We start from the raw sequence: 22,944 nt of genomic DNA on the forward strand, positions 1-22,944 counted from the left end.
TATATATATATATGTAGAGGTACATTTGTCTAATAATAAATGTGCAGTGAAATGATACAAGAAGTAAGATTTTATCTGTGCATAGTGTTGTGTGCTAGTCTTTTTTTTTTCTTTTTTACTTTTTGCTCAGGGTCAAGGAGCTCAGCCTTCGATTCAGATACATTGTCGGGACATTATGTATGTCCATGACAGCCTTCAGTTACCTGCTTATATTGTGTTTGGTGTCAACTGTTCTCCTTCCCTCTTTAGTAGCAATTGTGGCATGCATCAGTTCACTCCCTTGCTCGCCCAGCATGCAAAGGCCAAAGCCCCAAGTTCTTGTTGAAGGGCAGACAATGGTGATCCAAAATCGGAAAAAAAAATCACACTGAAGCATCACAGCCTGCTTGAGGCAGCCACACATCAACTTGACTTGATGCTGAATCCGCCAAATTAATCAAAGTAGGCAGACATCATATATGGCTTTGATGAGCAAGTCTTTTGCCAAACAGTAACTGATGAAGAAAATTAGGCAAATAGAATATATAATTTTTTGAAGGCTGCCCTGCATTTTCTGAATCAGAGGGAGACAAAAACATTTTCTTCCACAAGCAAAAGAATGTGCTCTTTATCTTTAATAATACATCCTCTGCTTAGTTTAGGACAGTGAACACACACAGAGCACTCTCATCAACGCAAATACATGGATCATAAGCAGACCATATATTCGCACTGTCTTTAACACATTTAAGAACCTGCAAAGTTGCTGCTGTAAGTTGCTTTCATAAGGAGTAAAAATATATGTTGTGTGCCACATTTTCCATGCAGCATATTGGAATTTTTGTCAGCTGTGTCATTGTCAGTGTTCAGCTTGTAGTACATCATTGAGTCAGGCTTAAAGTTTTTGCACAGAAATCAGTGCTGCTTGGAAACTATCATATTTTTAAGCATCTGTCACAAGTAAGGCAGTTTGTTCTAGAAGAACCTCTTTAAAGTGCATTTTATTTTATAAGATGAATGTTCCATGGATCAACCAAAATTAAATTCATGAAACCAGCAGGGGATCCAGTGTGCTTTACCACTGGCAATTGGCTCACAATACTGAATACATACTCCTGGGCCAACAATATGAGCTAATGAGGGGGGGCACCTCCCCCCCCCCCAAAAAAAAAAAAGACAACAGAAAAACAAAAACCGAACAAAAGCAAACAAAACGGAAAAAAAAACACGAACAAACAAAACGGGGAAAAAAATCATTCAAAAATAATTAAACCATCAATAATTCGAACTTGCAACAACAAAAAATGCAATTAGTTGAGCCCTTGACTTCTTCTGAAGCACGTTTCTATAAAAGTAGTACATGTACTCAAAATAGTGATGGCTGCTGTCTCTGTAGGTTTTAGGTGAAATTGAATCAAAAGGGACTAGATTTTTTATTGTGGACCTAATGAAAAGCAGGTTGGCGCTTTGTGCTTTCATATTGTCCATTCTCGTGTTTGGTTTTACTTTTTGACTGTTGCATTCAGATTGAATATTGTCGTATTTCAGACTGATCTCACTTTAATGTAGTGGGATTTAAAACCCTGTTAATTCCTATATGTCATATTCTGTAAATCGTGTGTTTACATTGCCATGACTGGCGTATATGGTGTCGTGGTCAGGCACTTTGCTTAAGTTCGATTCCTGAGCGGGAAAAAATTTTACCCAGTATCTCAGTCTTTCTGCAGGGAAGTTGTATCCCTCTCAGTTGCCTTCAGAATTCCATAATTTAATTTTATGTGAAAAGGTCATGATAGCTTAAAGTCATATCATGTGATGAATTAGGAGTTTTTTAACTTATTTTAAATAATGATTTGTATTATGAGTCTCGTTTAACTTCCAGCACACAGCTGTCACTGTTTCACTCTAGATTTAAAGTAATAATTCTAAATTTATTTATTTTTAACTGAGAACTTACTTGCTCACTTTGACTCCCAGATTAAATTAAACATGAGATGCTGGCCTTCTAGTATTATGTTGATATAAGAATGTGTTGCCTTGTATAGGAGGCTCTGGGCAGTCTGTCCTGTGCCTCCTCACCATGACTCGCTGTTAAAAGCGCTGTTACACACATGCCTCTCTTTCTATTGTTACTTTGCTTTTGTAAAGATTTGTATCACAAAAGCGACAGATATTTCAGTTAGGGCTCAGTGGTCTGCTTCTTCTATATCTGGTATATCTTTACTTTTACCCTAACCTGCTTCCAGGCAGTTTCGCACCTGGCATCTGAGGTGTAGCGGTAAGATGTTTTGCAGGAGCATACAAGGAACCCAAGTTTGATTCCTGCTGGGGGAGAGATTTTTATTATAATATGATAGAGTATCTCGATCTTTCTACTGGGATGTTGTGTATCCCTCTTTACCTGAGTTGGTCTTTACATGTTGGGTCGAAACCTGCCTCCTGAATGATGTAAATTGTATTGATTGAGGTGTAAAAACACCTGTGTTTGTTATTGTTTTGTTTTTGTTTTTAACGATTTTACAGTTTTTGTCTCAGCTCTGTCACTTACGTACATGGTGTAATATTATCAGTGCACGACAGTCATCTAGTGTACATTTTAAAAAAACGAATGTGGATGGTTTTGGGGGTACTCTGGTGTGGTTTGCTCCTTCTTTCCTACCAAACATCTATCATCCGGATCTCTCCTCCTTTCTTGTGTTTGTTCCTCTCTTGTAACACCTCTATGGATGGTTGGCGGGTGCTCTGGTGTGGTTTGCTTCTTCTTTCCTATCAAACATTTATCGTCCTAATCTCTCCTCCTTCTTTTTTATGTTTGTTACTCTCTTGTAAGACCTCTAATCTTCTGGCGCTCATATGACCTTATGCAGTTGCGAGCGCTGTAAAACCCTTACTAAAAGAAACATGTAACACCTCTATTCTTTGACACTTATATGACCCTTATTGTGTAGCAAGTGCCATAAAACTCGTTTACTAAAACTAAAACAAACAAAATGTCACGTCCTCACAGGCTGCCTGTTGCTGCGGCAGCGCTGCGTGCAGCCTGTGCTGTGCAGCATGCCCGTCCTGCAAGAACTCGACGGCCTCCAGGATCGGCTACTCGCTGATGCTTCTGTTTGGCTCCATCGTGGCCGTCATCATGCTGATCCCTGGCATCCGGAGCAAGCTGGACGATGTAAGTGTTCTCTTTTGTCAGTGTTTATTTAGTTGGGTTTTTTTTAATGATTTAAAGAAAGTTTTCATTTTTAAAAATCATGTACGAAAAAAAGGGTTCAATTTTTTATCATGTAAAAAATGTTATTTTTGGGGGAGGGGGAGGTTTTTATTGGGTTTTTTGGGGGTTTTTTTTGCAGTTGTTTTATTTTTGTTTTTTGTTTCTTTCACACTTTCTTTCATTTCTAAATGACTTTTGTGGTGGTTGTGTGTTTCTCTTTGACTGAAATAGCTTGTACATACTTCCCCTAACCAGTTAGGGGAATAATCTTCCAAGCTATTACCTTATAGTTTTTTATATGCCCTGTTGTAGTTCTGTTGTGGATAATTTGTTAGGATATTTTCCTGTGCACACAAAAAGCATGAGATAAGTTCTCACAGAGAAAATAGCAGGTGGTTGACAGGTGCTCCGGTGTGATTTGCTCTTTCTTTCATATCAATCATCTATCATCCTTATCTCTCCTCCTTCTTTTTTGTGTTTGTTACTCTCTTGTAACACCTTTAAATTTCAGCACTTATGCTGTACAACACTTTCTAAAACTAACACCTAACAATATTAACTAGACACCAACTGACATCTGGTGTAGCATTTAAGCCTTATTTGACCTTATTGTGTTGCAAGTACTGTAAGTAATTTAGTAAAACTCATACTAAAACTTTTTTTTAAAAAGCAACTTAAACATGGCAAATTTATTCTATCATGTCCGCCTGTCTGCTGCCAGGACGTGGTGTCCCGCATAGCCCACATTGGCCCTTACAGGTAGGCCCCCTCCAGAATAATCTGATTGTTATTTGAGGTGTACAACATTACTATCATTCAATCATGCCCTGTACTATACTCTTCAGATCCCAGGCCTATGCAGTGGCATCTTTGACGGTAAAGCTCCGCCGGGGATGGATGTCAGCGTTTTCCAAAAAGAGCAGTGCGACCACGCTGTGGGTTTCCTGGCTGTGTATCGTGTTTGCTTCGCCATGGCCATGTTCTTCCTGCTCTTCTGCGTGCTCATGATCAAGGTCAACTCCTCGAAGGACCCGAGGTCAAAGATACAGAACGGGTGAGTTAGCAAAAACAGTGTCTCAGAAAATTTTGTTGGCTGACTTGTCTTCACTATTTTACAGTTGTCTGAGTTGTTTATTAGTGTAAAAAAGTCAAAACTGCCAATTTCTGTCCTTAATAAGTATTATCTGTTTATTTAACAAATGTAAAAGTGAGACTTAGACTTAGACCAGCCAATTATTGTCCGCAGGATGACTTTTTGCTACCCCAAATCTTACATCAAATTTCAGTGTCAGTGCAGCCTTCACGTTTTTCTCACATTTTAGCTGAGAAGACTGTTTTGAGGAAATGTTTATTTTCTAATTTGCTGTTATTAAAGAATGAGAAAAACGACATGGTGGGCTCGGGCGCTCATCAATTTTTGGGCATATGGTGTTAATGGTGTCATTTTAAAGTTTGCTCATTTGTCTTGCTTTAGGTGAAAAAAATACTCATATATATCATGAATAGAAGTCGAGATATTTGCAATTTAAAGAGATGAGGGTCGCATGGTTTCAGAGGTAAAATTAGCGAGAAAATGGCTGCCAAAGTTTGACGACTTCCAAAGCTTGTGAGTCTTTAGGAATTGCAAATTTACATTTTTGTGCCTTAAATCAACATTTTTCAGCAAAATCCATTTAGTAATGTGTTTTTAAATGGACCTTTAAGATGTTGAGTCAAAAAACGAAAATTCGATAAAATTGCCAAACGGACAGAAGAATACCAGTTTCTTTGATTTCATTATTTTGACGAGCACCTGATTTCACCACGATGCCTGGCTGATGCTGCTGAGGCTCATTGAAACCACCTCTAACAACCCCTTTGTAGTTTGAGTTTGAGACACCCTGCTGTAGACACAAATGTGCATGCATCATGGGTGGCTGGAAGGCGCTGCTGATAGGTTCTATCTATCCCTCTTTTATTTTTAGCAGTCTTACTTTTTCCCAAGCATTAAGTGATCATTGTTGTGTGCTTTTCTTTATGGGAACAAATGCATCATTTGTTTTAATGTACTGGTGTGTGGATTTCTAAAAGTTGCCTGTCACGATTTGGTTTTGTGTGGTGGTGCTCCTACTTTTCATTTTTCTTTACCCTTAGGTTCTGGTTCTTCAAAGTTCTCATCATGATTGGTATCTGCATCGGAGCATTTTTTATACCGGGTGGAACATTTGGGGAAGGTGAGTTACATGTGACATATTTATTATTTTGGAAATTTTTAATACTTCTTTTCAGTGTAGATATTGTTGACATTGTAGTCTTTATTTGTTTTGTCCTCCCTTTTTGTATTATTGTCAAGTGCATCGAGCACACTCTTAACTCGTTATCTCCGGCAAGCCGCTCCCAGCGAGCACATTCCTTTACGATGACTTCAACATCAAATTACTTTTCGGCTATAGCCAAAAACAAGTCTTTTTGACCTGAAGATCATTCATCAGATGAAGAACTATCGAAATAAGTTCACTTAAAAAGATTTAATGATCTGTTTAGTGACATATGTGTCAATTTTTTATTTCGTACCAAAATAGGGCCCCGGCATAGTGGGTTTACCCCCCACGGAGATAAAGAATGAATAGAAATGCACTATATATATGGGTGACAATCTGAGGAGAGCAGAGGACAAAAATAGATGACGAGAGCTGGTTTTCCAATGCAGTGGTGCCCCAACGGTTGCCCCAACAACGGGATAGAAGAAGAAGAAGAAGAAGATGATATATATGAAATGTGTTTATTGATTCATTTATTTATTTGTTTTTCCTACTGGCAGTGTGGATGGTGGTGGGAATGATAGGAGCGTTCCTCTTCATCCTGATCCAGCTCATCCTGCTAGTGGACTTTGCTCACGGCTGGGCTGAGTCCTGGGTGGAACTCTATGAAGAGACGGAGGCCAAATGCTACTACATCGGTCAGTCGCTGGACTTTACTGTTCTCTTGTTTGTGGTGTTGTTTGTTTGTTTGTTTGTCAGTACCGGCGCCTGTGGTGTAACGGTGAAGCACTTTGCAGTCACGCTTCAAACACCCAAGCCCCATTCCTGTTCAAGGAAAAATTTTATCGAGCATCTCCGTCTTTCTTCTTGGATGTTGTATCCCTCTCTGTGTGTCCGAGTTGGCCCTGACAGGAAGGGTCAAAGCCCATCTCCTGACTGACGTAACTTGTATTAATGGGAACATACTTTACTTTTCCGATCCTGCGGCCCTCTGAGTTCTAGCCCTTCGGCCTGTCGATATGGCACAGAATTTACAGGTTTTTATCAGCTATGTTTTATCTCTGTATAAAGTATTTCCCCTATCTGGGAACATGAAAAACACCTAAATTTTTTTTTTCATTTTGTTTTTATGTACTAAGATTTTGTGTGTATGCCTTGTTTCCAGCTGGTGGTTGATGGGCATGGTGGTTGTCAGGGTGTGGCACTGATCAGTCATACTTGTTTTCCGTCCCTCTTTTGTTTCCAACTATAAACTTTTGTAAGATGCGAGGCATCCAAATTTTACAGGCTAAATGAATACTATTTATTATTATTATTATTTTGTCAAAGCTTATCTTGTTTTTCCTCAGGCTTATTTTTCTTCACGATCCTCTTTTACCTGATCAGCATCGTGGCAATCGTCCTGTTCTACGTCTACTACGCCAGTGTGAGTCAAAGTATTCGTGAAAGTAGTTATTTATAGTGAAGTTCCCTCAGTCTTTTTTAATCCCAGTGAACCTGTTCGTACAGGGGAGGGAGATAGGGAGAGAGAGAGGCTTTGGTCTGTCGTCTCACTTCTTTTTTTTCCTTCTGGTATTTCGGTCTGTCTCTCTGTCTTACTCAACCCCTGCAGTAAATGGGGAGAGGGAGAGAGAGAGATGCTTTGGTCTGTTGTCTCGCTTCTTTTCTTCCCTTCTGTTATTTCGGTCTGTCTCTCTGTCTTACCCATTCCGTGCACTAAACAGGAATAGAAAGAGAGAGAGGGAGGCTTTGGTCTGTCGTCTCACTTTTGTCTTTCCCTCTGCTATTTCAGTCAGTCTCTCTATCTTACTCATCCTCTGCTCTAAACGGCCGAGATATGTAAGGCAGCATGGTGAAATCAGGCGCTCATCAAAATAATGAAAGTCAAGAAAGTGGCGTTTTTCTGCACACCCTTTTGGGAATTTCTATAGAATTTTTGTTTTTTGGCTCAGCAGTTTTCAGTTGGAAGTTTTCAGTTTCCAGGGATTCTCCAGCTAAGGAAGTAAATCGACTTTGGCTGCTATTTCCTTGTTAATTATACCTCTGAAACCAGGCGGCTCCCACCTCCTTTAATCGTCAATATCTTGACCTGTATTAAAGATAAATTTATATTTTTTTCACCAAAAGCAAGGCAAATGGACAGGCTTTAAGATGATGCCAATAACTATATGTACCCCAGAATTGTCGAGCACCTGAGTCCACCACATTGTGACACAGATTTTGCTGATATGCTTCTCTTTACTCTGAAACCCAAAACTTGCCCAGGGCAGTGCTGCTGACTGAAGTGTCTTTAGGCCATTCGTAAAGGGGTGGGATATTAACATGTTCTTATGCGCAGTAGAATTGTAAATGGGCTGATTTATCAATGCCATGCTCATGCTGTGCCGGAACAACATTGGGGAACTACTTCTTTTTCTTTCCTCATTCTTACTATTGTCATTTTTCTTCTACTTCTTTTGTTTGTTGTCACTCTCTTGTGAACTGCTATTTCCGGGGTGCCTTGATAATGGAAGCAAACTTTGTGCTGTTGAGGCAAGAGAGGTGAACAGAGTAAGCCTGATTCCCCGTTTGAACTTCTCTGTTGACGTCCACCCCTTGGCGCTCATATGACCTTATGCAGTTGCGAGCGCTGTAAAACCTTACCAAGAAAAAAAAAATACTTTCACAGGGAGACTGCGCCCTCCACAAGTTCTTCGTCTCCTTCAACCTGATCCTCATCGTCGGCATGAGTGTTGTGGCCATCTTGCCCAGGATTCAGGAACGTGAGTATTCTCAGCCGGGCTAATATGCTCGATATTTTAAGTCCTCACATGCCATTTTTCTTTTGTAAAAAAAAAGTTTCAAACAGATACATCTATTCTCCTTCCCCTTACCCTCCATCCACCTCACATCATTCCCACCTCCACCTCCACTCCTACCGACAACAGCCCACATGTTAATCATTTGTGTTTTGTAGCTTTGCATGGGAAGAAAGAAAAAAAGAAATATCTTCCCCCCCCCCCCCCCCACACACACACACACACACATCCTCACCCCCACCTCCCACCTCCATCCTTGCTGCCAATGGACCACATGCTAGTCATTCGTGTCCATAAGAAAAAATATAGAATTAAACGTCTCTTTACCCCCCCCCCCCCACCTATGCCTTCCAAATAGTGTATTGATGCTCATATAGTGTTGATAAACTCAAAGTGGCAACAGAAAGAGGGTGGGGGGAGTTGAATAGATGTTGATGTGTATCATACTGAAGTGTTTCAGGTAATTTTTAGACTTTTTATCGTTGTGTTTGTCCATCTTTCTTTCTCCCAACCCTAAAAGACAGACAGTGTGTCATGTGCTTCTCTTTACGTATAGTTAAATATTCATGTCATGTAGTCATTGACAGATTTATGAATGATTTATCCATTTTCTCTCATTGTCTCCCTTTTTTTTTCTCAGACCAGCCTCGCTCGGGCCTGTTGCAGTCCTCCATCATCTCGGCATACGTTATCTACCTCACCTGGTCAGCCATGTCCAACAACCCAGGTAACACAGCTGAATGGGCAGGGGAGTGTGACTGTCTCTTTCAAAAAAATTTGCATGAATAATTTCTTTTTGAAATGAGTTTTTGACTTTTTTCTTTTTTGGGCACCCGCCAATTTGTTCGGAAGGTACAACTAATTGGCATTTTAGACTGAAGTTGGCTTAAAATAGTAGGCAACAGGACAGTTTTATAGCAAAATTTAAAGCGTGCTGTGAAACACTTTTGGAGCCACATTTTGGTATGTTTTGACCAGTCTTTCTGAGATTGTTATTTTATATTGGTGGTTGGGCTGTTTATATTTGGCTCTTATTTTTGTTAATTTTTTTTTTATAGCTAGCTTTGCAATGTAAGAGTTAGGTGAAGACCTGAGTTCGATTCCTGTATGGTGAGAATCTTTATTGAGTATCTCGGTCTTACTGCTGGGATGGTTTATCCCTCGCTGCCCGATTTAGCCCTGAAAAGCAAGGTTGAAGCTGGCCTCATGAATGATCCAAATTGTGTCAGTGGGGAGTTAAGAAAGTTTACTCCTAGAAATCTCATTCAGTGGGTGGGTGGCAGGTTCTGTTCTGTTGTTTGCTCCTTCAATCCTATCAAACATCTATCCTCCTTTTCTCTTCTGCTATGTATGTTACTTTCTAGTAACCCAGCTAATATGGCACTTTCATGGCCTTTTTGTATTGCAAGTGCTGTAAAACTACTATTAAAACTAAACAAAACCTCACTTGGTTGAGCCTCTGCATTGTGTTGGACCTTTGACTTCTTTTTGAGCTTAACTGTTATGTTGGTATTTTCAGCATATGCCTGTGGCATTCAAGATTTCAAATCCAAAGTTTTTACAACCCTTGTTGTCAAAGCTGGCTTATTGGCTGCTTAAATCATGCGTGAAACAGGGACCTGCTGTCTTGGTACTGAAAGTACCTTTCAACTCTGTCTTGCTCTCCTGTCCTATCGGAGACAGACCTTAGAATCGGAGGTTCCATCTCTTAACACTTAGAGTACCGAAGGCTCATATAGTGAAAAACATTCAAGCACCACATCAGTTTAGAAGGCTGAATCCATGGTAGAATTAAAAAAATGTTTTTTTTAAAACCTTCACAGCTCAAGAAACATGCTTTAAAAATTCACAGAGGTTCATCAACCTTTCAGCTATCATGTAGAGTGACTTCCTTTGGTATTTACTTCAGTGTAGTGGGACCGTTTGTTGTTTTATTATATTTAGTGTGCCTGGTCGACTCTGCAACTAGTTGTCAACGGTAGTGATCGTATACTACGGCCTGGCGACTGAAGTTGCAGATGGTAATGTAAGTGTTAAATAACAGTTAGTCTTGACGGGAGCGTTCAACTCATACACTTCTTTTTGCCTTGTTTTCCACAGACACCAAGTGCAACCCGAACCTGAAGGACATCATTGACCCGCCCACCCACAACATCACCACCGCGGCAACTGTGGGTGGAGACGCAAACGGCACTGGGACTAGCGACGGCGTTTTTGACTGGCAGAGTATCCTGGCCCTGGCCATCTGGCTCTTCGCCGTCCTCTACTCCAGGTGTGCATTGTCATGTCACTTTTTGCTCATTCCCCCTCTGCCGTAAGCTGACAAAAGCCTTTTTTTCTTCAGAGCAGTTTCGAGAAAAAGAGGGTTTTTTGTCAGCGTATTCATTTGAAAGTAGAGTCATTCCAAAATTTGAATTCTAATTTATTCAAAAACTAGTCAGTTTCAATTTGATTTTTTCACACAATTAGGGTATCTGATCAAGCTTGCGATTTAGCAAATAAAATTTTTTAGCGCCAATATGAAAAAAGGTGTTTTGTCAGTTAATGGCAGCCTTCCCTAATGGCTTTTTTGATGGTTTAGAGCAGTGGGTCTGAAACTCGCAGCCTGCAGGCCAATAGAGGCTTGGGAGAAGAAATTTTGAAGCCTGTACCCGACATCAAATTTTAGTTTTACTACGACCGGCATGTCTCTCTCACAAGCCAAACAGGGCTGACCTATGTGAGAGCAAGCATTGCCAGGTCTCTGGCAGCAAGGAGCAGTTAAGAGAAGCCTTTGTCCCGAAGGACAATTCATGTTCTGAACAGCTATTTGATAGAGATTGAAAAGATATAGATTCATTGTACTTTTTTAAGTTCTTGAAATCTTCAGAACTTAAATGACCGATTTGTGTAACAAGTGCCATAAAACGCTTACCAAAACCAAAACTCAGCACTTTTTTTTTTCTTAAATTTTAAGAGGACAGTAATCCATCAACTAAATATAATTGGAGGACAGATTTCTCCGTCCCCCATCAGCTACAACAGTGTCCGTCCTGCTTACCAGTGGGCACAAGGCTGGACTGTCCTCGGCCCTTATTTGACCCATTGTTGAAGCAAGTAACCAAAACCAAACCTCTGACCGAAACCAAACCTCTGTCTTCAGCATTCGCACCAGCAGCAACAGCCAGGTGGGAAAACTGACGCTGTCGGAGAAAACCATCCTACAGACAGACACGGGTATGTCGTCACACACACGCACACACACACCCATACCTGTACTTCTTGTCCCCCCCCCTTCCATGCAGACAGACACGGGTATGTCGTCACACACACCTATACCTGTACCTCACACAACCCCCATACTTCTTCCTCCTCCCCCCCCCCCTTCCCTGCAGACAGACACGGGTATGTCCTCGCACACACCCATACCTGTACCTCACACACCCCCCATACTTCTCCCCCCCCCCCCTTTCCCTTTTCCTCTCCCTCTCTCTCCCTTTCCCTCCTCTTCCCCAGCCTCCTCTTTTCACCACACCCAGGACTGTTTCTTCCACTCCGCTTACTGTCAGTAGTTTCTGTTGTTTCCTTTTGGGTTTAGCTAGATTCACAGTAATAAGCTTTGGAAGGGGGCGTTTACTGATCAGCGAAGTTCTAAATCTGTGTGAATTGGGTTTTTGTTGTTTTTTTATCTTTTTAAGGGGGGGGGGGGGGGGGTGATATGTATTTTATGATCAGTTTGTCAGTGACAGAGTCAGTTGCTGTATGGATGATGTCTTCTCTTGACTGTTCAGACTTTTGCCCTTCCTGTCGACACGTCTGAAGAGTTCCTTTACAACGTCTCATTTTGCAGTCTCTTGTTTTGAAAGTGGAGTGCGGGTGGTTGCTGTGAGTTTATAGTTCAAATCGAAAGAGGGGATTTGATTTACGTTGTCCTACTTTTAGCTTTCTCTTCTTGTGGGTAGGTGTTCAGAGGGTGGCACTGGTAGGTCTTGCCTCTTTTCTTTTCCTCTGTTCCTTTTTTTCTGCCAGACATATTTTTTCCCAGCATTAAATGATCATTATTAGGCCAATATGATTTTCTTTCCTTGAACAAAAAAGCTGTCTTGTGGGTGGTTGTGGTTCGTGGGCAATCTGATGTGGCTCTGTTTACTTCTTCTAGCTGTTGCTTTTGTAGTAATCCATTCCCAGTGAGATGTGTTTGATGTCTCACTGTTATGCTCAGTTTCTGCTGCTTCAGCCCAACAATGTGGCATTTTATCCCATAGGTAATTACAGTATTTCCTCACCATATCACGACTCACATTTCACAAACTTGGTACGTCCCGTTTTTTTATTTGCCGAAAATAGAAAAAAAAAACCATTGAAGCTCTATTATGGCATTATTGGCTTGTTGTCATTGCATTATTGTCATTGCAGGCTGATCAGTAAAGCAAAAGTTTTCATTTTACGGTATATTAGTTTCTCCAACTCTAAAGTGTAGAAAGTGTTTGAGGGATAGGTTAAAAAGACTGTGGGGAGGGTTTATAATGGTGTGAGATATGTGATATGTAACTGAAGTATCATCTCTACTTTTGACGGGAGGTTCTGGAATGTTACCCCCGTGATATTCGAGGGAATACTGTCATCCTGCCTGCATTGTTGACTGTTGCTTTTCATGTGATTAACCTGTCATTTGTCCAGCCTTCAGTGGATTGTACATGAGTCCGACAGGGAGGGTCTACACGATCAGTCGCAGTCTATAATTCAAACTGGTCAATGAAATGCATTCCTGTCAAAATCAAAAGATTATCGACAAAAATAAGTTTGGACTTCTTATGCTGTAGATGACTCGGCCCTGGTGTACAGTTACATTTCAACTCGACTCAATGCTTAACATTCACATGTCTGAGAGTGCATGAATGGACCAGACATTTTGTGTACTTTGACTTTAACACTTCATCCCCTCTGAACTATTTTGTTGAAAGTACACTCCATAGTTAAGTGCACTTTGGACTAAATAGTTCTGAGGCGACAACTTTGCTACCTGCTTTTATAATCCTAATAATGCACTTGTAGGCAATATGTGTGTCTTTGATATATTGGAAGATGTTGATATTTAAAGCAGAAATTGAAGAACAAACCTTTAGTGGTACAAAAAAATTGTTGCCGGATGCTTCAAGTAAAAAGTGGATTAGATGGAGAAACTCCACTCAGAATTCAAGAGATATCATGGCAGCTTTGCTTAGAACGCACCTGAGTTTTAGACCAAATTAGGACAGCCACGGGATTGAGTGAGTTGATGGTCAAGGTGATGTTTGTCGTCACACCTTTGGTTTGTTCAATTTCCTTTCTTGAAAGTTTTATTGTCCTTACTTCCCTATGCTTTTTTTCATTGCTGATATGAATGTATCCCCTCACCATGTTGCCATATGTTTTTATTTTGCCATGTTTTATCCTGGGTTGTTTTCTTTCTCCCCCCCCCCCTTTTTTTTTTCCTTTTTTTTCCCGGTCCCGATTTGTTTTGCATCAAGACACCTACAAGAGTAAGTGGGTCACTGTCCTAGCCTTACAGACCTCAGAGTGACTGGTTTCACAAATTCTCTCCCCTATCCCTGCACATTTGTAACCTTCCCTTGCTTTTAACACGCCCGGGTTCTGCTCTGTAGCCAAGTATTTGCAGCAGTTTCGCAGTGTCTTCTAAAGTACTTCATACTCGTGGGCTAATGTTGCGTAAAATAATTGTAATAATAAATAATGATAATGATTTTATAATAATAAATAGCATTTTGCTGATTTCCATTTTCTAAAAAATGTTCAATGCGCATTACATTAATAAAAATATCACATCTTAAAGATTAATGGACATGTGAGTATGTAAATCTTAGTATTAAGTATATATGTATATGTATTTAAAATTTTCTATGAAAAATGAGTCATGCACTACAAAATGTAGAATGCAATAAAAACTCATTAACGCTCACAAAATAGGAATGAAATCAGAGGCGGCAACAAGACTATGAAATATCATTTTATTTTCTAGCTATTGAAAGAAGTCGTCTCTGAATGCGTATGCTATCAGCCTATGAATCAGTGCTTTTCTGAGTAAGAAAACCCTCAGTGGAAGAAAGTTAATAGAAATGAAGAGATTTGAAAACTTGCCGACTGAATATATTACACGAGACATTCATAATTTCTGAAAGTAGGCAGTACTTCGAAAAGCTTGTCTTTGTCTTGATGATCAGGCAAGAGTTATATCTTGAGTAACCCATTAGGCTTTGGTTTTCTTGTCAGCCTTTTTTCAGCCTCACAGTGTGTTGTTTGATGTAGCAACAGCTGAAAGCTGGCAGCTTTACTCAAATTTTGATTCCATATTGCGACAAAGTTAACCGTTAAGTTCCTGTTTATGTGGAGTGCTTGGCTAAGGAACAGACCCGCCCCCTTGCTTCTAACGCACATATAACAGCTCACGCTCAATATCATAAAATTCACGCTCAGAGCAAAGTGCACCTTTCTCTTGACAAGGTCATGCTCTATATTCTTCGATTGGCTAAGCACATGCACCGGTATGTACAGCACCTTGTCATGGCGGGTGATTGAAGTTGCTGAATATAGCTGGTACCGCTCATCTCGTGGAAAGTTGAATTTTGTGTGTGTGTGGGGGGGGGAAGGTATTCCCCATACTTGACATACATGATATAACCAGTATGACTGGCGTATCAACTCTAGCTAAGAAAGTTACTGTCTAAAATTAGCTAGTCAAAAAGAAAAAGACTGTTTAAGTTTATTTTTGCTTTAATCTTACAAGGGGCGTTGCGTTCATGGAAATGATGATTGTTTCCTATGTCTTCTCTTGAGCACTTTCAACAAATGATTTAAAAATATTTTTTTTTTCATTATGTTATTGGGAAATCCCTTGGATATGTGATCAAGTGTGCCCATAGAGAAAAATCATTGGTTGAAGTTTCCTGCTTGAGAACCTTTTTTTTAGCTCTGAAATGTATTTAAACCCTTGTTTTAAAACCTTTTGTGGGGCAGAATAGAAGAAAAGTTTGCTGTCTTATTCAATGCTCAAACTTACTCACAGTGAGAAATAAGAATATGTTAAAACTTCCAAGAAAATGTTAATGTACCTGGATTTTCTTTTTGATGTTTTGAAACTCCTGGACATTACATGACTATTTATGAGCTCTGAGACATCAGAGGCGGCAATAGTTTGGTCAGAATAGAATTCCACTTCTTAAAGGTTCGAGATGTTTTTCAGTTACTTGTTTTTTTAGACAGGTTGGACCTTTTTAAAAAAAAATTAATGGTGCAGGTTGCAGATGGCTGGTACTTGCTCTGGTGCAGCCAGCTCCTTCGATTTTTTTTCCATTTTACCACAGACCTCATCAGTGGGTGGTTGGTGGGTGCTCAGGTGTGGTTTGCTCCTTCTTTCCTATCAAACATCTGTCATTTTTATCTCTTTTCCTTCTTTTTTGTGTATGTTACTCTCTTGTAACCCCTCTAATCTTGGGCACTTATATGACCTTATTGTGTTCCAAGTGCCGTAAAACTTTAACTGATACTAAAAACTAGACCTGATCAGTTCCAGCCGAAGTGGGACCATTATCGTGCTTACTTGCACATCTTGTAGTGAACTCAGCTCAATGTACTCACATTCATAAATATCACTCCGTGGTGTGTGTGTATGTGTAGACACTTAACCAGTGTTGAAGGTATTTTATCTTGTTTCATTCACCCCCCTTCTTACCACTGTTTTGTCAAGGTGTAGTCTCATCTGGAATTGTATGTTGTGTGTGTGTGTGCTTTATAACTGTTTGCTGTTTTCTGATTATCACTATTCTTACTCTCTGAGTGTTCCAAATTCTTTCTCTCTTGTAGGGTGCCACTGGTTTATCTAATCTCTCTCCTATCATTATCATATCTCTGTTTTCGTTTGCAGAGATATTGTGGAATGACTTACCTTTATTTTGTCAATGTTTTTCTCTTTACTTTGAGCTCCGTTAAAAACAAAGTTACCTTCGTTTTACCATCTCGAAGGGAAAAAAACTTAACAAACACAAGAGAAAACTTCTTGCTCATTTTAACGTTTCAGTGCCGTATCATGTGCAGGGTAAGTCATCTCATTTTAATTTTCCTTCCTGCAAGCTGCCAGTGCTCAGCCAGATGAGAACTAGAAAAAGTGTACTCAAACTGCCTTATAAGTCGTGTTTCTGGCTTTTTATTATTTTAAAAAAAAAAAAAATTGGGGGGTTCCTTTGGGTGACCTTTCAGTTACATGTTTCTCTTATTTGTGGTAACTATTGATTGCGTTCTCAAAAGGTTTTCCAAAAGTTCAGAAGACGACAAAAGAAAATCAGAAGTTGCAGATTTTATCATTTCAAACGTTTTAAATCGCCTTTTAGTTTAATTTAATGATAGTAATTTGTAGCATTTGTTAGTAGTGGTCCCATCTTTTCTTGTTCAAGTATTTAGGTACATTTTTTTTTTCAGTAGTTAGAATTAAGAATTTCTCCTGAGGGGCGGGCACTAACTCCAAATTTCTGTCTGCTATTCTCGTGGTAGTTGCCTTACCTTCCCAAGTCTTTCCATCAATTATAAGTTCCCTGTTTGAAAGACTCATCAGTATCACCAAGCTCATGCTCTCTCTTGTTTCAAGGTTTTTTTGTTGGTTTGGGGTTTTTTTGAGTCTCCAACTTAAACAGGCTTTGTTGAAAAAAATAAAACTAAGAATGCTATTCAGTGCTCATTTGAGTTGATTTGAATAGTGAACCTAAAATGATAGTTTGTGCACATTTGGAGTAGTTATGCTGACTAAAATGTTCGTTTGTTTTAAAGTAATCTGGCGAAAACTTTAACATTTTATCCTGGAACCTTTCTAAGTTTGTAGTTCTTCTAAGACTATTTTTACTTAATTTCTATTAAAAGGTTAGGAAAAGATTTGCAATTATTTGCTGTTGCACTTCGTATAGCATTGCTTAAAGGATATACTGCTTTGGGTTCTTATTTAATGTATAATTATATATACATATTCATTGTGATTTTTTTCCCCATTTACGATTTTACCTCGAGGCTTTTCAATCAGAGATAAAATCATCCTCAAAGAGGATAATTTTTGAGACTGGATCTGGAATTGTTTTTTCTTCTCTGGTTGGTGGTTAGAAGGTGTCACTTATAGGTTGTACTTCTTTTCTGACCTTGCGTTAATTTTGTCTGTTCTGTCTGTGTCTTGCTCCCCCCCTCAAGCAATAAATGACTGTTTTTGTGTCCATGTGCTTTTGTTTACTCAAGCTCAAAACTATCCCATCAGTATAATCCGCACGAAAACTCAAAACTCTCCCATCAGTATAATCCACACAAAAACATGAAAAAAGTGTTCTTGTTCTCAACTCTTGTCTACTGCAAGTGTAATGGTCAGCTTCTATTTCGTGTTATCATTACTACTGTTTGGAATTTTCACAATGACTCAAGTGGGTGACTGGCGAATGCGCTTGTGAAGTTTGCTCATTCTTTCCTGCCACCAAACTTCAGTCGTCCTTGTCTCTCACTCCTTCTTTTCTGTGTTAGTTGTCCTCGTCTCTCACTCCTTCTTTTCTGTGTTTGTTACTCTTTTTGTGACACCTCTAATCTTTAGCACTTATATAATTACCTTATCGGGTTGCAAGTGTAGTAAAACATTTACTAAAACAAACCATCAGCCAGCGTGGTTCATCGGTGTTTGAGAAAATAGACAGTCAAACTAAGCTGTTGAACAAGGGAATAAAAGAATGGTATGTTATTGTTTTTTCTTGGTTGAGAATTTGTCCTTATTTGTAAGAGTTTGGCACTTTCTTTCTCTTTTTTTTTTTTTTAGGGGGGGGGGGGGGGGCAAATAATTTTGAAATTATTTTCAATGTTTCTTTATAACTTTGCAACTGTTTTGTTGTTGATCTTTTAATGATATAAAAGCAAACGGCAACACTGGTCATTTAATTTTTGCGTACATCAGCACACGCATGGGTGGTTGGAGTGCGCTACTGGAAGGTCCTTCTTTTCTCTCCCTTTATTGTTTTTTATTTGTCTGTCTGTCTTTCAGTCTGTCCGTCCGTCTGTCTTACTTTTTCCCCTGTGTTAAAAAAGACTGTTAAATGTGTATGTGCTTCTCTTCACTCAAACAAGTCATACTGTGTTTAGTTTTAACAATAATTACTTTGCGTGGAAGGACATCAGTGTGGGTGGTTGGCGGGTGCTCTTGTGTGGTTTGCTCCTTCTTTCCTATCAAACAGTTATCGTCCTTATCTCTCCTCCTTGTTTGTGTTTGTTACTCTCTTGTAACACCTCTTCGGCACTTATACAACCTTATAGTGTTGCTAGTGCAGTTAAACTTTTACTACAACCAAAACTTAAGTCCCTTAGTGAATGGCTTGTATGTGTGGAAGTGGAGCCATGCTCCTCAGCCCCCCCCCCCCCCCCCCCCCCCCCCCCCCACAGCTGACTGAATCATAGCGATCATGCGGTGACAGGTACTCAAAACACCATAAATGTTTTGAAGCCTAATTTTCACAGAAGTTATTTTGTGTGTTTAGTTTTAGTTTTTGTACAATTTTATTTCATTTTTGTTTTTTTCTTGCTTTGTCCTTTTATCAGCAATTGTTTCTTTTGCCATCTTTCTTGGTTTGGTTTCTTTTCTTTTTTCTTTTTTTTTTAGCAGTTACATCTGTTTGTTTTCTTTTTCTTTGCAGTTTTCGTCAATTTGTTCATTTTCTTTATTTCCTTTTTTTCCTCTTTTCTTTGCCTTCATGAACTGTTTATGAGAGTCAGTTTCATTGTCCATTCTGTATAAAAATAGCACTTTGCCTCTGGGTTGAGAGTGACTCTTACAAGCCAAATATGGTGCCAAGTAAGCTGTGTCAATACAGGGAGGAAATCGTGATCATATCCATTTACTACAAAACTGAGAAAATGGGGGAAAAGTTGTTCTTTCCAGTTTTGCGTAGCCTCTTGGTTTTTTATCTATACTGATAGACAAATGCTGTCTTTTAGATTTCTGTCCATGCTGATAGACAAAATTAAATGCTGTCTTTAAGATTTCTATCCATGGTGATAGACAAATGCTGTCTTTTAGATTTCTATCCATGCTGATAGAAATTGTTAGAAAAATTAATTGGCTTTATCTAGTGAGTCAGAGTGGCACTGGTAGTGTAGTGGTTAAGCTAACAGACTTGCAATCGTGAGATTGTGGGTTTAGGGGTTTAAGGCTTGACTCAGTCAGACGTCGTGTCCTTGAGAAAGATACTTTACACAAAATTTGACCATATCTGGCGTTGTCATATCGGAGATGGATGTTAAAAATTCAGAGGTCTTTTTTAATAATCTTACACTGTTGCAAGAGGCGTTTGTTACTCCTATGCAATTTCGCAATTTTTTTTCTCCGGAAGTCGTTGATTGTGAATGTTAACCGTTAAGTCGACTTCTCTGGGTGTTCTCATCTTGTGTCGACATTTCGTAGATTAGGTGAAGGAATTTGCCAAATCACCATCTGTCTGGCAGGCACCTCGCTTTTTGTATGCTGGCTCAGAGGCTGGCCCGTCCACTACTTACTTCAGTAACTCTCACATTCACAGCAGTTAGGCTCAGAGTGAATCCTACATCATGAGCGTGCCCCCTCCCATGAGGGCCTCCGTGGGTGGTGGGCGGGTGCTCTGATGTGGTTTGCTTCTTCTTTCCTATCGAACATCTATCGTCTTATCTCCCCTCCTTCTTTTTTGTATTTGTTACTCTCTTGTAACACCTCTCATCTTCGGCACTTATATGACCTTATTGTGTTGCGGGTGCCGTAAAACACTTACTAAAACTAAAATGAGCCCCCCCTCCCCCCCAACCCAAATTGTTCCAATCACTGACTCGAGATGAAGCGGTTGCATGATCAGTGAGCTTGCGTATGCTTTAGTGAGGCACAGGTGTTTGGTTGTTGGCTGCTTTGTTTGTTTGTTTGTTTGTTTGTTTGATTGTTTGTTTGCTCAACATGTTTTCTTACATGATGCACACTCTTAGTATCTATATCAGCTTCCTTTTTTTTATCTTTTAAATTTGTGGGTAGTTGGTGGGTGCTCTAGCGTGGTTTGCTCCTTCTTTCCTATCAAACATCTATCGTTCTTATCTCCCCTCTTTCCGTTTTATGTTTGTTACTCTCTTGTAACGCCTCTTATCTTCGGCACTTATATGACCTTATTTTTTTGCAAGTCCTGTAAACCTCTTACCAAAAATAAATAAATAAATAAATTTGTGCTTGGGATTTGGGGTTTTGTGGGGGAGGGGGAGGTGTAGGAGATTCCATTGTGGCTTTCACTGATTGTTGGCTCTGCTTCTGTAGATGTATACCTCTGGGAGAGGGGTTGGGGGGGGGGGGGGGAATGCCTGCCTGTCTTTTCCCCCAGCTCAAAATGAGTGTTGTTCATGTTATCGTTTTCATTTGCTTCTATTCATCGCAAACTGAATAGATATTTGTCGTGGGTGGTTGGCGGGTGCTCTGGTGTGGTTTGCTTCTTCTTTCCTGTCAAACAACTATCGTCTTTATCTCCCCTCCTTTTTTATGTTTGTTACTCTCTTGTAACACATCTATTCTTCGGCACTTATATGACCTTATTGTGTTGCAAGTGCCGTAAAACTCTTACTAAAACTAAAAACTAAGACATTTGTCCTAGTCTTCTCTCTCTCTCTCTCTCTCTCTCTCTCTCTCTCTCTCTCTCTCTCTCTCTCTCTCTCTCTCTCTCTCTCTCTCTCTCTCTCTCCCTCCCTCCCTCCCTCCCTCCCTCTCTCTCTCTCTCTCTCTCTCTCTCTCTCTCTTTCTCTGAGGGTGGTTGGAGGGCACTACAGGTAAACCTCACTTCTAAACTCTACTTCTTCACTCTCTGTCTGTTGTTTTCTGCTGTTTGTCTTGGGGGTTTTTTTCTGAGCACGAAAAGAGTCACTGTGTGTCATCAGGATTTCAGTCTCTTGTCAAAATGAGGAAATCATAAACACGGGGCAATTTATGTAGATTTTTTTTTTTCAGCTTAACTCCTTTTTATATCCACTTTAAAAAACATTTCTGTGTGAAATTTTTTTTACAAAAGAAACATTGATCACAAAGGCACAAGAAATGCAGCAAATTTGCAGTTTCCAAAGTGCCTCAAGCTTTGGAAGTCACCAAACTTTGGCAGCCATTTTCTCACTTTTTACCGCTTACACCAGGTGACCTGCACAAACTTTAATCGCAAATATTATATTAACTTCTATTCAAGATGGATATTTTTTTCATCAGAAGCAAGAAAAATGAACAAGCTTTAAGATGATACCAATAACTTCATTTGCCCCAAAATTGGTGAGAGCCTGAGAACATGATACTGTGACACTGTTTTTACATGCGTCTCTCATATTCAAACTTGTCAATCGCCTTTGATTTTTACCTTCTCACTCTGAGTGTTCTGACTCATCTTTGCCCCCAAAACATTCTCAATCTAACCGAGCCACAGTTGGAAATACCTGCGCCTTTTGTTGTAGCATAATGAGTCCTAACAACTTAAGTTAATGTAATAATGAAATAAAATGTGTTTCAAAAAGTTTTCATTGACATCCCTTTTTTATGCAATCATTTCTTGCACCGAAATCACTTTGTTATTATTAACTTCTCTGTAAACCTTAGATAGACAGTCTTATCTTCAGAGTAAATGATTGATAAAGACCAGGCAACATAGAAGAACTTCTAGATGGAAGATTGCAGTGAAAATTTATTTCTTTATCCAAAAATTGTGATCAGGAAATTATATTTAAAATCATTCAGGTTCTTTTCATCTTAGACATTTATGGAGAATTTCATGATCTCTTCATTTATGATTCATGATTTTTCTTTCAATGTTGGTTGGGTGGGGTAGTAATTGTCAAAGACCATAAAGTGAAACTTTTGTATCCTTTGTTGCCCTCCCAGGCAAGCGTAAATCTGGGAGCAGCGAGGATCTGATGGGTGAGTAGCCTCCACCCGGGAGGGTCCATCCTCAATATGCACGCACCACATCATCAGCATCTGTCTTTCTTCAATTTTTTTTTTCTTGAATTATAATTATCAGTAATCTAATCAGAGTTTGATTCTGTACTTGTTTGTATTTCCTATACATAACTCTATAGTACTTACCCCCATTGTCTTTCTTTGTGTTTCATGTCACGAGCCATCTAGATGGGCCACCAATGTGTGCCTGGAATTCCACCAACATTCCTGAATTTTTGGGTTTTACAGATTTGATCTCCTGTGTCGTCCCTGTTTGTGGTCAGATTGGGTAGGGGTGGAGAGTTTTGTTCAAGTCATGTATTCCCGTCTGGAGGAGGGCATGTGCGACATCATGTCAGGCCCCTTGGCTGATCAGTTCATATTATATCATCATAATAATTCCAGAGGACTGGCAGCATTTCTGCTTGTTAGACGCCTACCACTATCGTTCACACACGTCTCTGTTCTTGTGTGTCCTTGTTGTGTGTCATATAATGTATCTTCAACTGAGGGTGCAACATTTGGTCGGAGAACCCACTCCCATTATACTGGAGAGCACTGCTCTTTCTTATTCAGTAGATGGGCCGCCTCTTAAATAAGTTACTAGTGAGGGAGTGTTAAACCTATGCCATTTCACTGTTTCATATCGGTAGAAAATGGCCTGTTATTTATGCTAGACTTTCTCTGATGTGATACCAGGTGGTGGTAGGCTGTGGGCTGGGCCAGTTGGCTTGTTTTCACCATAATTCGTGGGGA

The 22,944-nt window shown here is 39.7% G+C and overlaps 1 protein-coding gene across 7 annotated transcripts in view; it reads left to right on the top strand.

Moving 5' to 3' along the window:
- Positions 1-22,944, top strand: part of LOC101861194 (serine incorporator 1) — a 36,650-nt gene that overhangs the window by 5,243 nt on the left and 8,463 nt on the right. For 3 of the 7 annotated variants that reach the window (XM_005094065.3, XM_005094068.3, XM_005094066.3), the window contains 11 exons: positions 2,987-3,151; positions 4,036-4,244; positions 5,324-5,403; positions 5,991-6,128; positions 6,780-6,856; positions 8,099-8,192; positions 8,869-8,955; positions 10,329-10,500; positions 11,371-11,444; positions 13,718-13,729; positions 22,132-22,167. In XM_005094065.3, coding sequence (XP_005094122.1) covers positions 2,987-3,151; positions 4,036-4,244; positions 5,324-5,403; positions 5,991-6,128; positions 6,780-6,856; positions 8,099-8,192; positions 8,869-8,955; positions 10,329-10,500; positions 11,371-11,444; positions 13,718-13,729; positions 22,132-22,167 — 1,144 coding nt within the window. The remainder of the gene's footprint in view (positions 1-2,986; positions 3,152-4,035; positions 4,245-5,323; positions 5,404-5,990; positions 6,129-6,779; positions 6,857-8,098; positions 8,193-8,868; positions 8,956-10,328; positions 10,501-11,370; positions 11,445-13,717; positions 13,730-22,131; positions 22,168-22,944) is intronic. The other 4 variants (XM_005094067.3, XM_005094069.3, XM_005094070.3 and 1 more) reach the window with 3 other exon arrangements.

This window comes from Aplysia californica, unplaced genomic scaffold (assembly GCF_000002075.1).
Source record: "Aplysia californica isolate F4 #8 unplaced genomic scaffold, AplCal3.0 scaffold00075, whole genome shotgun sequence".
Lineage (NCBI taxonomy): Eukaryota > Metazoa > Mollusca > Gastropoda > Aplysiida > Aplysiidae > Aplysia > Aplysia californica.